This window comes from Triturus cristatus, chromosome 4_1, assembly GCF_964204655.1.
Source record: "Triturus cristatus chromosome 4_1, aTriCri1.1, whole genome shotgun sequence".
Classification (NCBI taxonomy): Eukaryota; Metazoa; Chordata; class Amphibia; order Caudata; family Salamandridae; genus Triturus; species Triturus cristatus.
Window position 1 is genome coordinate 1,237,966,735 of NC_140585.1, and position 14,587 is coordinate 1,237,981,321.

Here is a 14,587-nt window from a genome sequence, read left to right on the forward strand (position 1 = left end):
CCTTTTTTTATCAGCACCATCACCCCCCGTGCATATGAGGAGTAGGAGGAGTAGTGTACCGACTCGGCCCACCTCCGGCCCACACTTATTCGGCGTGACGGCGCACAGTGAGTTTCTTGTATGAGTGCAATGTCTATGCGCTGCCTGTCTAGATACGCCAGTGTTTGCCTAATTTTCTTGGGGTTACCAAGCCCCCGGACATTCCACGTTAGCAGTCGAAGATATCCCGCCCCTAACCTGCTATCAGCCATCTCCCAGTAACAGCATGTATGCACCAGTCACCCCCACATCTAGTGAGCGCGCCCCCATAGCTGTCGCAGCGGGTAAGGACCTCCTTGTTTCTCAGCAATCGTACTTGGAGTTCAGCAATGCGTCTCATGCACAGTGACCAACATTTCAACTTCCCAACCGTACCCCACTTCCCCCCACCCACTTCAGCACCCCAACTATGCCAAAGACATATCCCATAACTAAGGTCAAACATTAGAGTAACTGGATTCGGGGATCTCCCTCTTTGGGGGACCGCCTAGAACACACCACTCCATCCAACTCAATGGATGTGGAAGGGGACAGATTATTATTCAGAACCCAATAGGTTCCATATCAGTGCAAGCATCTTAGCGACCCTCCCCAGGGCCCAGCGCAGCCGCAGCAGTGCACATGCCGTCCCATTTACAGCATTACTTCCCTGCTAGCTGACGGGCAACGAACAGCTATTTGTTCACCCTTCCTCCCGTACCTGTCCTTCATACCCATGATCCAGTCCCGATAGTCAGGGTTCATTGTTCCCGCTATTCATCTAGGTGGACCTCCCTCAATCCCAGAAATTATACGCCATCCCAGCATGGAACGGCTGTTTCCAACATTAAGCGGGCTCTATCTTGTAATGGCTTACTACCCCTAGAAGCCCATAGTCAGGAGCCATTGCTGTACCACCAGGACTGAAATAGCAGTAATGTTACCGGTCATCAGCCCCTCAGAGGTCCAGGTATGCTCGTTCGCGGCAAGTGCACTCGCCGTCTTTGCCATGTCTGAAGTCGCCTCGTCGTCCATTCCGCCCTCCACAGTCCTCCTTGTTAGGGCCGCAGGGTCAGCACACGGTGTAGAGTGGCTTCGCCGTTCTTCTGTTATCTCTTCGTACAATACATTAGTCAGCGTCCGCAGTTTGATCAACCCTCCGCCTCTCTTTGCGCTTAGCTCCGATTTTTTTGATGAGTTCATGCGCCTCTCGGGGCGAATGGCACAGCGTCGCATGTCCGTCGTGCGTTATGCGAAGCCGGGCGGGATAGAGCATAGCGTAATCGACCCCCATATCACGAAGTTTCTTTTTGACCGGGTTGAACTCCTTCCGCGCTTGTTGGACTGTGAGGGTGAAGTCCGGATAGAACGCCAGTGTGTTGCCTTGGTGCGTGATCTGTTGTTTTTCACGCGCTATTCGGAGGATAGCATCACGGTCCCTGTAGTTGAGGACTCTGGCGACTATGGGCCGCGGGGGCGCCCCAGGCTTCGGTCTTGGGGCCAGCGTCCTGTGGGCTCATTCAATGAGGAACATTGGGGACAGGTGCTCCGCGCCCACAATGTCCTTAAGCAGCTCCTCGACGTACGTTTCCATCCGGTCAGTGTTGGTAGACTCCGGAACCCCCGTGATTCTCACGTTATTGCGTCTCGAGCGCGCCTCCAAATCCTCTGTCTTGTTTTTCAGCGCCTCCATCAGTCTCTCAGCCTCAGTACATTTTTGAGTCGTGGTTTGCGAGACGTCTTCCAGCGCCCCAATTCGGGTCTCTGCCTCCGTCAGCCGCTCCCCGTGCGCATCCAGTTTCGCCGCCATGTTGTCAACACGCAGCGTGATGGTATCAAGTTTACCATGGATGTCCTGTAGACTCTGCTGGATGGCCCTCAGCGCCTTCGCCATACCCTGGGGTGTTGAGTCTTCAGCACCCGTTACTTCGTCTGGTGGCGCTGCGGCGCCTTTGGTCTGGCGCTTAGTTTCAAATGGAAGTTTTGTTTGCGTCTTTTCCGGCTTCCCCATCTTGTCTGAGTGCGCCACTGGGCTCCGGGGGTCCCGCTTGCAGGGTCACCGATCAGCACCGCCCCCTCTGCAGATGGGATTTGGGGGTGTCGCAGCAGGACAGTAGGCGCACAGCTCTTCGCAGTTTCTCAGGCTTTCACCTCGTCATCCCTGCCATTCGCCCCGCAGGGGCTCCATTGCCATCATTCAGCGCCAGTAGATTCGTTATGTTGCCCAGCTCTCACCGTCTCGCCGGCAGGCTTGCGCGGTCGGCACCATCCACGGAGCGCGCCGCGTAACGCCCGCTGTCCCAGCGCTGCGCCAGTCGCACAGGAATCTTGCCAGTATCAGGTCTTTACTCGCCGATGGGGGCAGCCAGCACCTCACGTCCAGGATGCCGCATTCGGCCCTCCGCAGTGATAGTCGGTCCGCTCCTCGAGCCTGTATCGGCGCCCCCAGCAGCCACCACGTCCCGCCGGTCCCACGTCCGCCGCCACAGCACAGCGCTACGCGCCTCCAGCCGCGCAGCTGCACCGCAGCTCAAGGGTCAGCACTCACCCCTGCAGCGGTCGGACAGGTAGGCGGACAGCACGTATCTCCTCCTGGGGCAGCGCCAGCCGCAGCCCGTCCGCAGCGGTGTCGTGGCTGGACGCGGCCGCCGCAGCGCCCCACAGTCTTCACCCGTGCCTCCAGGGCTTCCGCGATGGGTCAGCAAAGGAGACCTGAAGGCAGCGCAGCGATCGCGTCCCCCGCAGGCATCAGTCGTTAATGGCAGGGCAGACGCTAGCAAGATCGCGTCTGCGTATTCCCGGGCGCCGCCATCTTGGGAGCCGTTGGCCTCGCACACCGCGGATTACTGGAGTTTGTGGTTTTAAGGGTAGCAGGGCACCTGAGCGGTTCTCGCACTCCCCATCTGTGGAGGGCAGCTTCCGATCATCGCAGCGACATTTTCAGGCTGCGGCGCGCCTCTGGTCATGCTTTTGTCGCCATTCGTGTTCCCCGTCCGGCGGAGCTGTCTCAAGAGGCAGCCATTCCGCTGTGCGCCCTCTAGCGCCCCCCCCACACCATTAAGTTCATTACTACCCTTTGGCTTAGACCTACTTGTAGAGGTCCTTTGACTCACGCTGAGTCCACCAAGTACTGTTGTGGTCCGCAGTCCTACTGAATAGGGGGAGTCCAACGATGTTTTCTGCCGCTTTTATTGTTTTTACATGTTCCACATAGGTGAATAGTCACTGTAGTTCACTTTGATGGTACACCACCTTATATGAGCAGTTTTTTGACGCTCAAGCATCAGTAGTCACCACTGATCCTTTTAATTGTGATGGAGATGAATCACCTTGAAAGCCTTTTTGTTTGTTATGCTTTTTCTATTACCTGTGGTTATACATGTCTCAATAATGATCAGTTTAACCTACCGTCCTCCCTTTCTTACAGGTAGCACCAGACCATGACAGGTATTCTAGCTAAATGATTTTTTTCACATTACTCATTGTGACTAGGAGACCAATATTCTGTATTTTTGTAGATAGTTTTATAGGTCCTGACGAATCGCGAGCGCACGAGCTCAGAGCGAGAAACATGTTGACCACCAATCTCATGCACTCTAATTAGAGACATTACACTCTACCGAGTGCCACACACACTTTTTAATCAGGGAAGGAGACCTTTAGAATAAATTGAATTCCCACACTGGTACTCTCGACCCTGTTTTAAATCACTTTTTGTATCTACAATAACCAGGCCCCCATACCCGCACTTCACCAAACGACTGTTGGATTAAAAGAACTCCGATAAAGTGCCCCTTTTAGGGAGCGCGTTGGGCATTGCACCGCCGGCCCGACGAGGAGCAGCCCAGATGATGAAGCATGACACCTGAAAGGGTGTGTGAGGGCATTAATAGCCAACAAAAGGATTACCCACTTTACACATAGCGTACATGTAGTCCTTTTAGGCTCTCTTATCGATTCACCTCCACCCTTCTCTTTCCTTTGAGGAACTACTGGTAACATTCTTCTTGAGAGTCTCATTGTTGGGGCACTTTACCAGTCTGGACCTCCCACTCCCTTGTGTGAGTGGAAAACGCCCCCCTTATCCCTCTTATTTGAAACTTATACATAAATGTTCTAGTGATCCTCAATCGTGGCATGCAGTCTATGATTGAAAGCCACTCACAGCTCTGGTCATTCACCAGGTCACTGCACACGCACACATGCAAACCTTCCTTTCACCCTTCTTCCTCCATTCTAACAGTGAAAACTGTAGAGTGGTCTGTGGAGTACTTCGACTTGCTGGTGTCTTACCTGGTATGTGGACAGTATGCTGCCAGTCACTGCGAAGATTGGCTGGATGTTGGAGGTTGAAAGGATGTTTGCCACATGTCCGACCGAGGGGTAATCCTTAAAACAAATAGAAATACTTTCACAATGTATTAAAGAACCACACAAAGTTCCCTTTCAAGCTCAGCCCTTTCAACGAACCAGCTACGAATGTTTGTCAGAGGTTAATGTTTTGTTTTTCTCTGTAAAGGGCATAGGCGCTGGAAGTAGGGGTGCTGGGGGTGATGCAGCACCTCCAAAATAAACATGCTGGAATTAGGAAGGTGAATGAAAAATAAAGATGCCTTTCATTTTTTTTATCTTGACACGTTTGCTATGGGCTTAAAGTCACACAGCAAATGTCAGGTTATGTCTTCTGACAAAGTTCTACTTATTCTTTTAACATGTATAATAGTGTTTACGTTTCTTTCTCTGACTGCAAAAGTGAGGATTTTGTAAAGTGAAATATGTGACAATCTTGCTGGGGTACAGGGAGTGCGAATGGGAAGTAATTAGAATGTCAATTTGTTTTCTAACAAACAGCAACATTTAAATACCTGTAAATACACTGGACAAATATTTCAAAACATACCTGCAGATAGGAAAGCACAAACAAAGCAAATTTGTTGTAATTCTGAAGTGTGATGAAACAAAGATTTTAATAGGATTAATAAAATAAAGACACTTAATTTGGTAATGTGCAAATGATCAATATTTGGTAAAACAGATTTCCAAACATTATTCTTTATGTTCTATATAGTTTTATCAGGAAAACTGACTCAGTGGAAATGTTGTTGCATTTCAGTACAAAATGTGCTGTCTGTAAATGACAGTGCACTACCGCACAATACTTTAGTAATATATTTGCAACAGTGTGCTCTGAAATGCACTACCACCAACATACCACACCCTTACTACTCTGGTGTTGAATAGGTGTGGCACATTTGCCACACTTGTTCTTTGTGTGATGCTTGGATTTTTCCCAATCTGTATAACTTCTGTCATGTAATAATGATGGCATCATCCCCCCCACCCCCCCCCTGAAAATAGTTCCAGGACCCCTGGTAAAGGGAGTCCTCAGTTAAACAAATGTTTCTCCTTCAAAGTGGTTATATATTTGAGTTTCAGAAGTGTTATAATTGAGCCCGTCTACAGCACTTTTAAAGTGTCAACGTAATCCATTTGGGATTCTATGTCCACAGTCTTTCAGACCTGGAGCATTCTCTTTCAGGTCTTAACGTTGCAAAGCCCCATGCCAGTATCCCAATAAATGAGAATAATAGCCACAGATGTGTAGAATGAATGCATATTAAGTACACAGGTCAGGTGGGCTCTCAGTAACCATAATATCACCAGAAATGGGTCTTGAGTGGCTACATCCTTTCAAGCTGATTGTTGTTTTTTCTAAATGACATATGTGCCACTTTGACACCCACACCTAAAATGTGGCACCGCTGTGTATTGACGGGTAGGAAGCCTTATCTCAATAAACCAGTTAACTATTACTGCCCCTTCATACATAGAGACCTTTTTAAATCCCTTGCCTCATGGATTAGTCATTAAACATTATTTGCTATTACTGTGACATGTTGTATCGAGCTGATAACACCACGATTGCTTGCACATTTATTTCCTACTTGCAGTGGTATTGGTGTAGTGAGGTAAGGGCTTCCCAGCAGGGGGAAAATCATGTTTTTATTTGAATAACTGAACAATGAAAAGGAGTGTTAGACCTGTCAGCCCTTTGGGTGGTCCCTCCTCATCATTATTTATTTTGTCCCACTTTTGCCTCAAACCCTGTTAGTATTTTTCCTTTTTGGGAACCACCAGACTTTTTAGTATTGATGCAGATTCAGGGAGCCATTTTATCTACCCCTGGAACTTCTGTCTGAGGGCCTGAAACACAAAATGGTGGCCACCCATTGTCACCTGTGACATCACTGGAACCTACTAGAACCTTCTGCAACATTCTGGAACCCTGTGACAGTTGGAGGTGGTTTAGAATGTTGGGAAGCTAAGTCAGAGTTGACAGTTGGAGTGGGCAGTTGGCACCTGACTGGTGAAGAGAGAGGAGCACAGAACTGAAGGAGGAAGGAGTGAGGCAACAGGGGTGGAAACTTGTGCCTGGAGTGGGGTCCAGAAACCCACCCTTGATACTAGTCCCTGCTGACTGAGACCAGCCTGGAGCCCTGTGTGGGAGAAAGCAAGAAAAACCATCTTAAGGACCTGGACAGCCGGAACAGGCCTTAAAAGTAAAGAACAGCAAGTTCCTGACCTGGTTACTGGTAACTTCTTGAAGTCCGACGTCGAGAAGCCTGGAGACCTGGAGCCCGAGGTGGAGAAGCGGCGCTGACTGGAAAGCAGACGTCGTACCCGGAGCCGCCAGAGGTCGAGAGAGGGCGCCGACGGAGGTCGTGGAGAGTACTAGAGGTCGAGGAGGAAGTCACCCGAGGTCGAGTGTGCGGCGTCGACGGGGGAGTGAAGTCCGCCCTCCGGAGTCGCCGGAGACCGAGGTGAAGCGTGCCGGAGGTCGGGAGTGGAGGTCGCACTCCGGAGTCGCCGGAACCCGAGGAAAGGAGCACCGGAGGTCGGGAGTGGAGATCGCACTCCGGAGCCGCCCGAAGTCGACATCGAGCCAAGATTGCCCGACGTCATCGAACCGGAGGTCGACATCGAGCCGAGGCCGCCGACATCGAACCGGAGCCGCCCGAAGTCGACATCGAGCCGAGACTGCCCTACGTCATCGAACCGGAGGTCGACATCGAGCCGAGGCCGCCGACATCGAACCGGAACCGCCTACCGGCGTCGTCAAGAACTGTCATTGTGCCGAGGCCGCCGACATCGAACCGGAGCCGCCTCACGGCGTCGACACGACTCCAGCGGCATCGGAGCTTCATAAAAAGGGCAGTAAGTGGAATAGAGGGCGCCTAAGGCCCTGTGGAGCCCTAAGAGACCATCCTAGGGGCTAGAGAGGTGCTGGAACCAGCTTGATTGTGCCAGGGGTGAGCTGAGACTAATACAGAGGGGTTGTGTAGTGTGGGAGAGCCAGATCTCTAGATTCCCCCTTGATCTACCTCAGTTTAGGCCTCAGCCTTGTCCACGCCAGGGAGTATACCCCTCAGGCCATCCAAATCTCTACAAGCTGGGATTGGGTCAAATCATCCCATAGTACCTCAGGAATGTGAACTGATTTTCAAGTGTCACTGTTGGCTTTTATTATTTATTGAGAGCACTGTATTTATTGTATTCATCCTATTTATTGCCTCACAGTATTTATTGTTTCACAGTATTTATTGTCGCACAATATTTATTGTCTCGCAGTATTTATTGCCTCATAATATTTAATTACCTGTTATGTAATGCACTTATATTTATGCCTTGATTATTTATGATCTACCTTATTTATTGAATCGTTAAGATAGTATTTATTTGACGTACCCTTCCACAGGAAAAGCCTTGTGTACTGTGATTGTATTATTATTTATTTAATCAGCAACTAAGAGAAAAGAAGATAAAGAGATATATTTTCAGTATAATTTTTAAGGTGTAGTGTCGTTTTTGGAACGGATGAACGCATGGTTATTGTGAGGGTGTGACGTATGCTTAGCACGGTGCCTGATCCCTGACCACTCGAGCCAAGCTACCACAGTGTATGTCTGGGAGAACACCACCACCCTTCCAGTGTGGGAGTGTTTTTCTAACATGATTGGTGTTCAGCGGTGGGATAGAGCTGTGCCTACGTATACTCGACAATAACTGTGGGTAGTCCATAGGCCTACACCGGGAGTTTTCTCCAAGCGGACTTCCTAATTGTGAGTTTTTGTTTTTTCCAAATTTACTCTGGTGGTGGGAGGAGGTATTATAAAAGGTACCCCCCTGCATAGCTTCTGCAAATAACTGTCCTCTGACCTGAGTGGGCAAGATGGAGTTTGTACTGGAGAATTTAGAAACGTACACTGTGGCCCAACTCAGGGAGTTTTGTCAGCGGGAGGGGGTGTATTGTCCCCCAGGAGCAAAGAAGGGTGCACTCCAAACCAGCTTAAGGGCTTGGGGGGAGGCACGACGAGAAAGCAAGGCTGAGGAGGAGGACAGGGATAGAGAGCCCGACAGTGAGGGAGCTGGTTTGTACCAACCTGAGGTGGGGAACCTGTTAGCGGGGCCCAGGACACTTTCTAGGAAGGGCAGCAGTGCCTCTAGCGGTGGCTTGTCTGAAGTGGAGTTAACAGACCGGAGGGAGAAAAGACAGCTCACATGGGACTTAGCAAGGCTGGAGAAAGAGAAGGAAGAACAGAGGATGGCTCATGAGCTGAGGTTAAGGGAGATAGATCTCCAGATCCTACGAGCCGGGGCACACCCTATTCCTAATGGTGGCAGCGAAGAAAGAGAGTTCACCAGGGAACCCAAACCCTATTTGCCGAAAGACCTAGTGGCTAGCTATGGTGTGGGCGACGATATTGCCAAGTGGCTAGCGGCCTATGAGGTCTCATTAAGGGCCCATGGGGTTCCAGAGAAGTACTGGGGAGGGGGATTGTACAGGTACATGCCTCCAGCTGGTAGGGATGCATTATTGGCCCTAGAGCAGGATGAGCAGACCCACTACCCCATCATGAAAGTGGCGCTCATACGAAAGTTTGGACTAACACCCGAGAAATACAGACAGAAGTTCCGGGGTAGCCACAAACTGGGCACACAGAATTGGGTGGACTTCCTGGATTATGCAAAGAAGGCATTAGAGGGTTGGATTCAGGGCAGTGAAGTAAGGAACTACGAGGGGTTGTTTGATTTAGTATTGAAGGAACACCTGCTCGAAAAATGTTTCCCTGAACTGCGTCAACACCTGGTGGATAGCAAGCTGACCAATCCCCGGAAGCTTGCCGAGGAGGCGGACATTTGGGCTAGTACCCGGGTGTCCACAAGGGGGACTGGAGGGGATACTCAAAAGGCCGGACAGGGCGCCCCCCAGAAGAAAGAGGGAGGGGAAAAGAAAAAGGAGTTCTCCAAAGGCCCCCAAAATAATTTCCAAAGTAAGGGAACAGGATTCACCCCTAGGGCTAACCCACCCCGAAACCCTAATCCTGGCCAGAGTCAGCAGCCAAGGGTTGTCCATTGCTTCGAGTGCGGTGGCGTTGGACACTATAAGGGAGATGCGAAGTGCCCAAAACGACCACCCCCTCCCATTGGAGGAAAGGCCCCCGGAGTAGCTAGTGTAGTGCTCGGGGAGGAGATGCCTTTAATTAAGGGAAGGGAGTGGGCGGGTGTCACTTTAGTGTCCCTGGGAGAACGGGAGATGGTTCCTAAGATCCAGGTGCCCGCAAATACTATAAAGTATGGGCAGTGGGTCACCATCAACGGCCAAAGGGGGGAGGCTCTGAGAGACACAGGAGCCAGTATGACTATGGTGCGTAGCCAACTGGTGTCTCCAGAGCAGGTGATTCCCGATGTACTCCACCCTGCCGCGATGGCTGACGGCAGAATGGGCCACTATCCGGTGGCCGAGGTTCCCTTTGAATGGGAAGGGGTTGCAGGTTCACTTCGAGTTGCCGTAAGCCCTGCCGTGCCAGTCGATTGTCTGCTGGGGAATGACATGGAGCATAATGCTTGGAAAGAGGTGGAATACCGGACTCACACTGAGATGCTGGGTACACCTGACTGGGCCTGTGTGAGCACAAGGTCCGCGACTACCCGGAGAGGGAGTTCGTTCAGGCTGGAGCCTGGAACAAAGACCCAGCCAGCTGCCGATCAAGGGAAGAACCGAGGACAGGAGGAGCCTGCCTCGGCGTCCGCACCCCGTAGGACGGATAGGCCACCGGAGGTGGTGGACCAGGAGTCTGCGGTGGGGGATGTCACCAAACTGGAGGACCTCCCCATCCCGGCCGAGTGGCACGTGGAGGGAGGCCCGACCAGGGAGGAATTCTGCCAGGGCCAGAGGGAGTGCCCTACCCTTGAGGGACTGAGGCGACAGGCCGAAGCCCAGGCAGCAGGGAACGTTGAAGGGAACTACAGTGTTTACTGGGAGGATGGCCTCCTCTACAGTGAACCCAAGGCACCCCTACATGGATCGTCATGAGCCTTGGTAGTCCCTCAACGTTATCGAGCCTTCCTTCTGGAGTTGGCTCACGAGATCCCACTGGCAGGACACCTGGGGCAAGACAAGACCTTCGCCCGTCTTGTCCCACACTTTTATTGGCCTCAGATGAAAGTGACGTCCGACACCTACTGCCGGACATGTGTGTCTTGCCAAGCCAGTGGGAAAACAGGGGTGAAGCTGAAAGCTCCCCTGGAACCACTTCCTGTCGTTAGCACCCCCTTTGAAAGGGTGGGCATCGACATTGTGGGTCCATTAGATCCGCCTACTACAGCTGGTCACAGGTTTATCCTGGTTTTGGTGGATCATGCCACACGGTATCCAGAGGCTATACCTCTAAGGACCATTACAGCACCTGTTGTGGCTAGGGCCCTGATGGGAATCTTTACCCGAGTGGGTTTTCCCAAGGAAGTTGTGTCCGACAGGGGGACCAACTTCATGTCAGCATACATGCGGGCCATGTGGAAGGAGTGTGGAGTGACCTACCGGTTCACAACTCCTTACCACCCCCAGACCAATGGTCTGGTGGAGAGGTTTAACAAAACCTTGAAAGGCATGATCAGAAGTCTGCCTGAAAGCCTGCGGAGGAAATGGGACGTCCTCCTACCCTGTCTATTGTTTTCCTACAGGGAAGTGCCACAGAAGGGAGTGGGCTTCAGCTCCTTCGAGCTTTTGTATGGGCACCCTGTGCGTGGACCTCTCAGCCTGGTGAGAGACGGATGGGAAAGAACTCCCAGAAAGCTTCCCCAGGATGTGGTGAGCTACATGCTGGCCTTCCGGAGCCAAATGGCTAAGTTGTGGAAGCAAGCTTCTGACAACTTGGAGGCCAGCCAAGCAGTAATGAAGGCGTGGTATGACCACAACGCTCACCCGGTGGAGTTGGAGCCTGGCCAGAAGGTGTGGGTGATCGAACCAGGAGAGCTTAGCTCTCTCCAGGATCGCTGGTCAGGACCCTTTGAGGTATTGGAGAAGAAGGGTAAGGCTACCTACTTGGTGGATCTTAAGACCCCTCGTCAGCCCCTACGGGTGCTGCATGCCAACCGCCTCAAACCCCACCACGAGAGGCCCGAAGTCATTTTGATGATGGTGACTGACGGAGCAGAGGACGCGGAAAGCGAGCCTCTCCCCGATTTATTTGCGTCTCAAGAGAAGGATGGGTCGGTGGAGGGAGTGATTCTCTCCCCATCCCTAACTCCTGAACAACAGGAGGACTGCCGCCAGGTCCTGGGACAGTACTCTTCGTTGTTCTCCCTTGTTCCGGGTAGGACTCACCTGTGCGTCCATGACGTGGACACAGGAGACAGCCCACCTGTGAAGTCCAAGATCTACCGGATGTCAGACAAGGTGAAGGCCAGCATTAACAGTGAAGTCACTAAGATGCTGGAGCTAGGAGTGATCGAACCTTCCAGCAGCCCCTGGTCCAGTCTGGTGGTGTTAGTACCAAAAGTCGCACCACCGGGTGGCCAACCGGAACTGAGGTTCTGTGTGGACTACCGGGGACTGAATTCAGTAACCAAAACTGATGCTCATCCGATCCCAAGGGCGGATGAATTGATTGACCGGCTGGGAGCTGCCCAATATCTAAGTACCTTTGACCTTACTTCTGGGTACTGGCAGATCTCTTTGACTGATGGAGCTAGGGAAAGGTCAGCCTTCTCCACGCCCAATGGCCACTACCAGTTCTGTGTGATGCCCTTTGGGCTCAAAAACGCACCTGCCACGTTTCAGCGTCTGGTGAACCAGATCCTCACTGGAATGGAGAGTTTCTCTGCTGCTTATCTGGATGACATAGCCGTCTTCAGTAACAGCTGGGAGGATCACTTGCGTCACCTGCAAGCTGTTCTCCAGGCCCTGAGACAAGCTGGGTTAACGATCAAGGCCAGCAAGTGCCAGATCGGGCAGGGGTCGGTAGTGTACCTTGGACACTTGGTGGGTAGGGGGGCGGTGCAACCCCTCCAGGCGAAGATCGAGGCCATCATGGCTTGGGAACCCTCCAAGACTCAGACTGAGGTCCGAGCATTTTTGGGCCTCACCGGATATTACCGCCGCTTCGTGAAGGGATACGGTACCATCGTGGCCCCCCTCACGGAGCTTACGTCCAAGAAACAACCTCGACGGGTAGTCTGGACGGAGGCTTGTCAGCAGGCCTTTGTGAAGCTGAAGCAAGCCATGTGCGAGGCACCGGTCCTAAGGGCCCCAGACTTTTCCAAGAAGTTCATTGTCCAGACAGATGCATCAGAACATGGCATTGGGGCAGTGTTATCGCAACTCAATGAAGAGGGTCTGGATCAACCCGTGGTCTTCCTATCCCGGAGACTACTTCCCAGGGAACAGAAGTGGAGTGCAATAGAGCGAGAAGCCTTTGCAGTGGTATGGGCTCTGAAGAAGTTGCGGCCATACCTGTTTGGCTCGCACTTCCTAGTTCAGACCGGCCACAGACCCCTTCGTTGGCTGATGCAGATGAAGGGGGAGAATCCCAAGTTGTTGAGGTGGTCTATCTCCCTACAGGGAATGGACTTTCAGGTGGAACATCGGCCTGGAGTGGACCACGCCAATGCAGACGGTCTCTCAAGGTATTTCCGCCTTAGTGATGAGAACTCCCAAGGGGTTGGGTAGCTCTCCCCACTTTCAGCTGGGGGGGACGCGTGTTAGACCTGTCAGCCCTTTGGGTCGTCCCTCCTCATCATCATTTATTTTGTCCCGCTTTTGCCTCAAACCCTGTTAGTATTTTTCCTTTTTGGGAACCACCAGACTTTTTAGTATTGATGCAGATTCAGGGAGCCATTTTATCTACCCCTGGAACTTCTGTCTGAGGGCCTGAAACACAAAATGGTGGCCACCCATTGTCACCTGTGACATCACTGGAACCTACTAGAACCTTCTGCAACATTCTGGAACCCTGTGACAGTTGGAGGCGGTTTAGAATGTTGGGAAGCTAAGTCAGAGTTGACAGTTGGAGTGGGCAGTTGGCACCTGACTGGTGAAGAGAGAGGAGCACAGAACTGAAGGAGGAAGGAGTGAGGCAACAGGGGTGGAAACTTGTGCCTGGAGTGGGGTCCAGAAACCCACCCTTGATACTAGTCCCTGCTGACTGAGCCCAGCCTGGAGCCCTGTGTGGGAGAAAGCAAGAAAAACCATCTTAAGGACCTGGACAGCCGGAACAGGCCTTAAAAGTAAAGAACAGCAAGTTCCTGACCTGGTTACTGGTAACTTCTTGAAGTCCGACGTCGAGAAGCCTGGAGACCTGGAGCCCGAGGTGGAGAAGCGGCGCTGACTGGAAAGCAGACGTCGTACCCGGAGCCGCCAGAGGTCGAGAGAGGGCGCCGACGGAGGTCGTGGAGAGTACCAGAGGTCGAGGAGGAAGTCACCCGAGGTCGAGTGTGCGGCGTCGACGGGGGAGTGAAGTCCGCCCTCCGGAGTCGCCGGAGACCGAGGTGAAGCGTGCCGGAGGTCGGGAGTGGAGTTCGCACTCCGGAGTCGCCGGAACCCGAGGAAAGGAGCACCGGAGGTCGGGAGTGGAGATCGCACTCCGGAGCCGCCCGAAGTCGACATCGAGCCAAGATTGCCCGACGTCTTCGAACCGGAGGTCGACATCGAGCCGAGGCCGCCGACATCGAACCGGAGCCGCCCGAAGTCGACATCGAGCCGAGACTGCCCTACGTCATCGAACCGGAGGTCGACATCGAGCCGAGGCCGCCGACATCGAACCGGAACCGCCTACCGGCGTCGTCAAGAACTGTCATTGCGCCGAGGCCGCCGACATCGAACCGGAGCCGCCTCACGGCGTCGACACGACTCCAGCGGCATCGGAGCTTCATAAAAAGGGCAGTAAGTGGAATAGAGGGCGCCTAAGGCCCTGTGGAGCCCTAAGAGACCATCCTAGGGGCTAGAGAGGTGCTGGAACCAGCTTGATTGTGCCAGGGGTGAGCTGAGACTAATACAGAGGGGTTGTGTAGTGTGGGAGAGCCAGATCTCTAGATTCCCCCTTGATCTACCTCAGTTTAGGCCTCAGCCTTGTCCACGCCAGGGAGTATACCCCTCAGGCCATCCAAATCTCTACAAGCTGGGATTGGGTCAAATCATCCCATAGTACCTCAGGAATGTGAACTGATTTTCAAGTGTCACTGTTGGCTTTTATTATTTATTGAGAGCACTGTATTTATTGTATTCATCCTA

The 14,587-nt window shown here is 52.4% G+C and overlaps 1 protein-coding gene across 3 annotated transcripts in view; it reads right to left on the reverse strand.

Moving 5' to 3' along the window:
• Positions 1–14,587, reverse strand: part of ITGB7 (integrin subunit beta 7) — a 1,338,809-nt gene that overhangs the window by 377,169 nt on the left and 947,053 nt on the right. For all 3 annotated transcript variants that reach the window (XM_085654657.1, XM_085654656.1, XM_085654658.1), the window contains one exon: positions 4,312–4,407. In XM_085654657.1, coding sequence (XP_085510783.1) covers positions 4,312–4,407 — 96 coding nt within the window. The remainder of the gene's footprint in view (positions 1–4,311; positions 4,408–14,587) is intronic.